This window comes from Xenia sp. Carnegie-2017, unplaced genomic scaffold, assembly GCF_021976095.1.
Source record: "Xenia sp. Carnegie-2017 unplaced genomic scaffold, XeniaSp_v1 HiC_scaffold_22, whole genome shotgun sequence".
In the NCBI taxonomy this organism is placed as follows: domain Eukaryota; kingdom Metazoa; phylum Cnidaria; class Anthozoa; order Malacalcyonacea; family Xeniidae; genus Xenia; species Xenia sp. Carnegie-2017.
Window position 1 is genome coordinate 14,793,320 of NW_025813485.1, and position 9,097 is coordinate 14,802,416.

Sequence of the window (9,097 nt, forward strand, 5' to 3'; positions counted from 1 at the left end):
CAACAGTGCGTGTCATAACAAGTTTATAATATATTTAGATAACTGGGGCAGGTTGCACAAACCTGGATAGCGTTGTCCATTGGATAGCAATATTTTTAAAATTTTATAAAACCTTTTAAAAAGCAAAAAGTATAACATTCGCACTGAACAATCACTAAAATAAATATTTCTTCGAAGATTACGAAATTTCTTTGTCGTAAGGAAAATATAAACACCTTTTACAAGTTTGAAGATTTTTGCTATCCAATGGATAACGCTATCCAGGCTTCGTATAACAGGCCCCAGGGTTGTAGCTAGTTTTATCATCCACCATGAAAAAATTATTTTAACGAACGTACATGTTGCACAAAGTAAAAATAAAAATGTACAAAAATTACAAAACAAAACAAAATGAATTGCACATAATATGAAATAAATTTGTTTTTTAAATATCTTTATTTATTTATTTACAAACTCCACAAACAATGTCCTTTTCTTCTATTTTAAATTCACTTATTTCTTGTCCTTTTCTTTGATTTATTCCTTCGAGAAGCAGGCGATTCAGAAGCTATACAAAGGATTATAATTAATATCTACACAAATTTAGTTAAATTATCTCATTGTTAATATTCTATATAGTATTTAACGGGGGGAAAATTAAACCGATGAGATTAGGGAGAAAAAGAATTAAAAACGTAAAAATAAGAAATGAACCTGGCAAGCTTTGTTGCTATAAACGTGGTTACATAGCTAAAAGTGTGAATGGCTTACAGAATTTTTTGTCCAATTGTTTTTCATTATTTTCCAATGTCTTACGCAATGTCTGTTTCTTTTCCACTGATGACTTTACGATAGATTCTGGTTTACCAGTGAACACTGTAATACATGTTGGACGTCCATTCAGAGCAAACTGACAGAGATAATCTGGGGCATCACGAAACTGAAAAATAAGTTGAAGAAAAAAACGTTTCTCTCAGTTTCAAATTGATTAAAAATTTTGCTGTTCGCCCAAAAATGTGTAGGCTACATTTGAATTTTGGCATCATCGTTTTCAACAGCGCCGAAAGAAGCCCTCTCCACTGTCATGTCAACGATACCACTTTTCAAAAGTGCATGTCCAAAGTGAACAAAAAACATTGGTTTCATGTTTGTGGCGAAAATTTTAACCCTGTACTTTTTCTTGGTTGTTTCAAAGTTATATGGAGAGGATTAATGTGATTATAAGTTGTTTTAGGTTCCTTTCACATAACAAATACTCCAGCATAAATAGGTTCATTGAAAATGTAGTCGAAATATAGAATGATGAGTAGAAATGAAAACATATACGAAACTCCATCAAGTAGTAGATTTTTCTAGAATGCAAAAAAACTAGTTAGCATCCGGTTTAAAAAGTCATGAATTCTCATTTTCCAAAATTTAAAAACCTTCAGTCCTTCAGAAAAATGAATTCGATAGATTCTTGTACAATTAGATTAGGACAAGAAGTGCATTATCTTATTTACTAACATTTTTATCTTTGAAACGCCAAGCTTTCAAAACGCCATCAGAAGATACAGAAAACAGAAAGATGTGGACAATATCTGATTGGTAGCTATTGCTCCATGTACTTGTGAGACCTTTTATCCTGTCAAAGTTAAATACATACATAAGGAGTAATTACAAATGAATCATGAGCAGTTAAGGATAAAATGGGATGTATGATTTAAAGTAGGATCAACGTTCTCTTCTATCCACCAATCATTGATGTAAAATTTTATTGTTGTAAATAATTTCATAAGAATAAAAGTGTCACTCACCTCGTTTCATGAGCAACAATAGATTGAGTCTTTCTTTCCGATTCCACATCATGAATCTCAACTTCTAGCGAGTCTCCACCAACTGCCAGAACGTTTTCCTGAAATTTCAAAGAGCTATAATGTAGTAGTTGAAGATACTTTTCACCTATGCTTACTGTCAAAATATACAACATGTAAAAAGGCTTACATCCATAAACGTTATTGCCAAAATTGTTTTAGCAAATCCTATTGTGTAAACCAAAGCAGCTGTCTAAAAGCCGAGAGAATATTCATGTTAAAGATAAAGTACAATTTTACAATAATCAACGGCTCATATTCTTCAAAACTCTCAGCAGTGTCATAGACAAGGGTGCAGGGGGGGCTCGGCCCACCAAAGAAAAGAGGTAACGCCCATACAGAAAGACGAAATCGGGGCAGAAATTAGGGGGGTAATTCCTAGTTGACTATACCTATTATGGTACTACCAGTCTTAACTTTTTACAAAAATTCTAGTTTTTTAAGTCTAACAGCAGAAAATATCTACAATTGTTACTAAGCGTACTTTAACAATGAAAATATTCTCACTAAATAACGTATTAAAATTGCTAATGAACGAAGAAAGGCTACAAAGTCTTATGTTTATGTCAAACAGATTTACAGATAGAAGGGTTATAGACATTGAAAACCCGGTTGAATAATTTGTCGACATTTCACCAAGATGAATGAATTCAGCATGACAATACAACGCGTTGTGTACATCTTAAGTTATAAGTACAAATCACATGGATAATCACACAACAAAAACACGTGAAATCGCTATTGAGGGACTATACACTATGAAATTTCACGGGGGAAGCAACCCCCGACCCCCCCCTAGAAAGGCTCACGCTATCAACGTTCGAAAGTATGCCCCCCTCCCCAAAAGTTAACGTCTGCCAACACTGCTGATCTTCAAGATACAACATCTACTTCATAAACTTGAAAATGCTACCTAGTTGGTGACATGTATTTTATGCCTACGTAAGTCATTTTTTTGAGTTTTAAGAAAAAGAAAAAAGAACTTAGGCAAAAAAAAAAGGATAGAATCGTGACGATGTACGTACTTTATAACAGTGAATTTTTTTGATAAGCTTGGAGTCTTCAAATAAGCAGTAAAATAAATTAAGAATAGTTTGAATCAAACTTACGGAAACTTTATAGACGATAACTTGGGAGCTTGTCACAACAGCGTAGGTTTCTCCAGAAGGTGACCATCGCACGATGCTGGCAACTGCACATGAACACACAAGTAATACCAAATGAGCGAAACAAATAAACTATGCAGTAATTGACTACTATGTTCATTTATACATGTCAATAAAAACTTATAGAAAACTCAAATAAAATGGAAGACTTTTTTCAAGCTTAAATTTCTTTCAGTATTTTCTATTCAAATGTAAAAAAATCTCCACTATGGAATTAGTACCTTGTTTAATGTTTGTTACATACGCCGATCTTCCTGTGAGAAGGTTCCATGTTCTAGATAATGTACAATAACTTTGTTTGAAATCAACGTTTTCCTTTTCTCACTTGTTTATACGACCTCGGGACATATTTCTCATTAAAGGTTGAATAAAACGTAGAATTTACGTTCAAAGTTTATGCTAGGAAGAATGCTTGTGCTAGGAAGAATCTAATTATCTCATTTCTTCTTATCTTCCTTGGTTAAAACAATGTAGAGCTTATTATAAAAATATTTCTATTGAAATTCAAAAACAAACAGAAGGAGGCAAAAGCAAATTTTTTTACCGACAACACGTTAAATATCCACCTGAGCGTTTTATCCAATGAAACTGAGAGTGCTAAACGTCCAGTAGGATGTACAGCTAGAGATGTTACTGATTCTCTACATTGCAAGAAAAATAAATACATAAATTACTACTTTGCAACCAACAGTTCTTTAAAAGAAGTAAAAATGCATATTTTGATTAAAGTATCGGAAACGAGGTCTTGGTAACTTTTTTAGACTGGTAATATATCAACTAATCATTAAAATCCAAGGGAAAAATCGACCTTCTTCGTTGTGAATACGTAGTTTAGATACATAAATACTATTTCAATTTAATCCCCTTTGACCCAATTATACCTGTGCCCTTTTAAGATTTTTAGACAATTCCAAGATTTACATTCCCAAATACAAAGAGTACCATCTTCACAACCACTAAGCAAATGAGTTTCGTTGCAAAACGAAAGGCATGTTATTGAACCTAAATAACCAAAGAAATGAAGTTTGAGTAAGAATCAGATAGGAATAAAGCACAAGGGAACATGCATAAGAATGACAGAAATATATCAAATAGAACAAACTACCTTCCTGTTGTGTTAGACGTCCAAGTTCAACTCTTTTCCTAAGTTCAAACAATCTACAACAATCAAATTTTTAAAAAGGATTAAAGGAATTATCACAGAAAAATATCTTGTAATCATTAAATCTAAGTATGAGGCTTGAGCATCATTGCATAGATGTATAAAATTTACTTCTGCATCATACGTTATGGAGTCAATTGTATAAAATTGAAAGGTAAAATTGAATCTGACTCAATGACACATATTGCTCATTATTTTATTCTTGGTTCATATCAAGTTTCCTTAAGTGTTACTAAGTGTTCAAAAAAACAGCAAGCAGTACTCTAGCTTTTGACAGACTTTCAGAACTACTGATGAGCATTTCAAAGTCTTGATAGTTTGATATAAAATCTATTCAATTGTTCAAATCAATGGCCAAAATAGTGATAGCATAAATAGCATCAATGGTCGAATTTGTAACAAAAAAACATTTGCTTGACAATAAATTTTGAATGAGTAAATGACTTTGTGATTGTATTGACTTCTAGAAACTAGGCCATTTTGAGTTGCAAATAACCCTATAGAAATAAAATGTGGTATGTATTTAAGTTGACCACTGTTTGAGCAATATGATTTCATTAAATATAAATGACACCTGACCTTGAAGCTGCTTGTTTACCATTTAATGGTTGTTTTAAGAAAGTTTTCACTGCTCTTACAATACCCCCTTTCCTTGAAAAAAACACACCTGTACAACAGTACAAGGCCTATGCAAGGGTTAAACATAGCTTTATCGCTATAATAGTAAACAAACATTTTTGTACATCCCGCTCATTCTTACGCCCTGGTTTCCTGATCGAAAGCTTTTCATGTAAACCACCCCCTTTATATAACATATATAACTTGGAAGTTACAAAGATAATACAAATAATACCTTATACTTTCATCTGTAGAGCCTGAAGCAAGATATTTCTGATTACATGCCACTGACTTTACACAACCACTGTGGCCGTGATCAGAGAACGCGGCTTCAAATTTCTAGTTAAAGAAAAGAGAATATAAACTTTTAAGAAAAAATCAATAAAATCAAGATGTCTTTTTAAAATGAACTCAATTACCGCCTCAATTTCATCAAAACAGAAGTTTAAAGCACAAATAGATTGCTCATAAGTTCCAACTATAACCTCCATGTCCCACTAAACTGTTTCTCTTAATTTCCATCAACTGTAAGGTGGTACACTAAACTGGATAGTTTGTTAATAAACACAGATACTTCCATTTTACTCCCCAATTTTCTTATTCACTCACAGATAATTTCATTTTAGTTTAGTCCAATATGACACCTAAAGAGTTATCTGACGACTGACTGCCGGTCCAAAAATTGATTACCTAATAGTAGATTCCCCCAATACTTCATTCCCAGCCAAACCCCCAAACACTTCTTTAGGTAAAGCCACCCAATTGCTCCCATAATAATTTTGGTCCATTTGCTTGCAACAGTCAGTGAAAAGTATCTCTTGTTTGACTTTTCTTTTATTTTTGGTTTCTTGTTAGATATTTAAATCAAAGGATCCTGTATTAGTATAGCGTCGTTTAATTCGGATTTTATTAAGATGTGTAATAAAAGCGAGAAATGAAACAGCCAAGCTTTTGTTTGTATACAAATATGCAATAAAAAGTCGGTACTTTTCAGAATGTCTAAAAAAAACTTCCCTTGGGAAAAGACAAAGGTGTTAAGCTTATGCCAGAAATAGTAATTTTTCTATCTAATGAGTTAAGAGTTAAATGAGAATAAAACAGCCCTTTATTCCGAATAAGGGAATTGAAATTTTGCAAAAGTCGAAAAATGAAAATGTGAATTAAATGTTAATCATTTTTAAATGTATATAACGCATTCTCTTGGGATTTATAAAATAATATTTCGTAAAATTTAGTTAAATCTCCCGCAAAGATAGGATGCAATTGGAAGCAATGGATTCAGACAGACACAAAAACCGGCCTGAGAAATTACTCATTGATATGCTGTCTTATCAATTTAATCAAGCATTCAGGGCTGTCTAGTAATATAATCTTATAATTTATTTAACGCAGATTCTCATCTTCACTTAAACACCTACATCATATTACATGGAATAACATTTCAATTGCATCGTTTATTAATTATTTAAAGTAAGATACGTATAACTTTAATGAACACGCTTCAGTTTTATGATAAATCATTTTTTATATGGTAAAATATTGCAAAATCATACATTATAGGATTAATGTCAATATATGCTCTAACAAAAACAAAAAACGCAGTTATCTGAATTCATCAATCATTTTTAGTTATTTTTTCAACACTTCAAATGTCGAATAAACCTGATATATTATACGCCAGAGACACTTAACTAATTTGTTATGTTACTTATTTATATTTCAGAGAATAAAATTGAAAAAAATGAAAAAAATCAAAAGAAAAAGATGAAAGAGAAAGTCACACTGAGATGCAAAGGCTGTCGACTTAAGTTCGTAAATTGCTTTTTCAAAAGTAACTAAAACAATTGATGCTGTTTATTATCGTGTTTCAAGAATAATGATAATCTTAATCTATGTAACATATGATGAAATTTTGCAAACCATGTTTTTAATTTTTGATATTTAGCAATTTTTGATTTTCATGAAAAAGTGGAAAGTGTAAAAAACAAAATCATACTTTAGTCAATGACATATATATATATCAAGAAAGCTTCTTAAATTTTCGAAAGTTAATAAATTAGTTCAACATTTGAGCAGCTATTACAACACTAGCAAGTCGAAGGAAATACTAAATTTTAATTTGACAATCCAATCAAATGAAACACATAAAAGATGACGTTTGCTTGATAATCATTACAAAAGATGAGCATCGTTAAAAAATGCAAGCAATTAAATTTTCGAATATACGCCTAAATTAAAATGTAATCGGCACATATATTCTATAATAAATTTTTCTTAATTACTTTGCGATAATAATGAATTTTTTTTTAAGTTTCGTCCTGATTAAAAAAATTTCATATGCTGATAGTTATTGCTGAAAATCTGACGAAGATGCTTTTCTTTTGGCGAAAACTGAGCAAAATTTCTTCAATAATCTCACACATAATTTGTTAACCGACATAACTGCTTCGAAATGAATATTTCAAAAACAGTCATAATTATAATCTAGTATCGGTTTTACTGACAAAGGACAGCCCACATCATCAGCAAATGTTATGCTCGACAACTACAAATCATTTTGCTCTATAGTCACACGAACTGACTGCCCACCCGATTCCAAATAATCACACTGTCTGCATTTTTTTGAACTCATCAGAAATATGTATGATTTTCCTAGTTGAAGTTCAGCATTATTTCTTCCATATGTCTGTGATTACTTGAATCAAGCAATGATTTAGCGATTTAGTAATATATTGATGATTGCATAAAGACCTAACTATAACTTAAAGACTAAAGTTCATCTCCCAAAAATTTATGCACAAACGGCCGGAGTTTGTCTTTTTATAAATTCTTAAGGCTCTTGATTTTTGGTATTGCATCCTTCATTCTGGTTGCTTACATGATAATTAATATTATTGTATGAAACACGTTCATCATCACAAGTAAAAATAAAATAATCACTGACGACAATGATTCTTGCGACTTGAAGTTGTTAAAATGATCAATCTTCATGACCTATGTCTGCAAAACACTTAATTCATTTACAAGCAACGGTTTATCAATGAAAGCTTAAACACAATTCCATCCTATATCTACCAAAAGCAAAACAATTTTTTAATATCATTTATTCAAATTTCATTTATCAACATATACATCGAATAATTGCATTAATGATGATTACTAGACATCAAATGATAAAAAATATAACTAAAGCAAAGTACTCAAAGAATTCAGCTGTCATATTCAAAACGTTATGCGATAACGCTCAAAAAAGGGGAAATAGTTGAATGAATATACACGGGTGGAGCGCATGACGAACATGACAGTATACTAAAAAAGAAAATCGTCAAAAACAAGGCTGCATGCTTAGCAATATCCGAAAAACAGTTGCGGCCAAAGTTAAACAAAACAAAACAATACAACAAAAACGGCAGGCTTTTAATGTATTCGTTTCATTATGTCTTAATTAAGCCGGTATTCGTTTTTATCTTCACAACAGACAGTATTGGAAAGCTTGTCGTATCGTGATCATGTCAGTTTTAAAGACAGTCTGCATTGGTAAGTTCTTTAAAAACTTTTTAAATACAAAGCAGCACAATCATCAGCACCAAAACTTTTCTTTTCAAAGAAATAACCTTTTTCATTCAAATTCTTGTAAACTATAGCTACACAAAACTTAATTTAGTGTACACATGATCTCAAAACTGGCGATAATATTAATAAAAAACGAAGACAAATTTGGAACTTGAGCAAATTTAAAAACCTATGCCATAACTGCATGATTAAGTTAATACTTTTCACAACTTATTTAACATAGATACAAGAGCCGGTGGGTACGTCATTTAGTTTTTTGAATTTTTCAATTTCTTCAATAACGTCATGAAGCATGCAAATGATCTCATTGATTCTTGTGAAAGTTTTTCTTGGTTCCAACACAACAGTTAAATCTTCAAAGCAAAATAAAAAAGAAAAAAATGATTAAGTGATTTCGTATCATTGGTAAAACATCAAAAATATATGTGCAAGGTTTTGTCAGAAATGGACCAGGAAATAGTGGTTGATGTAAACATCATTTGCTTGTTTCTTACTGCTTTGAATGTTTGAAATAGAGGACTAATAGGCGAAAAACAGGGATTAATGAGCACATTCCTTCAACTAATATGCACAAAAGAGTTTTCTCACAAGCAAATGAATTTTTATTTAAAGTAGTTATGTAGCTAAAATGGTACCAGCTTTTTGGATGTTAATTCCTGTTATATATGATTTAATCAAAATTCTATGTTTTTCTCTTCGAAAACCTCTAAATCAATCGACTTCAACGCATTAAAAGTTTCGACAGG

The 9,097-nt window shown here is 31.4% G+C and overlaps 1 protein-coding gene across 1 annotated transcript; it reads right to left on the bottom strand.

The window, feature by feature from the left end:
• Window positions 1–407: 407 nt before the first annotated feature.
• Window positions 408–5,275, bottom strand: LOC124446196 (p21-activated protein kinase-interacting protein 1-like). Its single transcript, XM_046997025.1, has 12 exons — window positions 5,198–5,275; window positions 5,014–5,117; window positions 4,104–4,156; window positions 3,880–4,000; window positions 3,565–3,639; window positions 3,220–3,272; window positions 2,942–3,024; window positions 1,963–2,025; window positions 1,776–1,873; window positions 1,486–1,603; window positions 751–919; window positions 408–547 (listed from the first exon to the last, which is right to left on the bottom strand). Exons 1-12 carry the CDS (start codon window positions 5,267–5,269, stop codon window positions 489–491), a joined length of 1,068 nt encoding a protein of 355 aa, XP_046852981.1. The 5' UTR covers window positions 5,270–5,275; the 3' UTR covers window positions 408–488.
• Window positions 5,276–9,097: the final 3,822 nt, after the last annotated feature.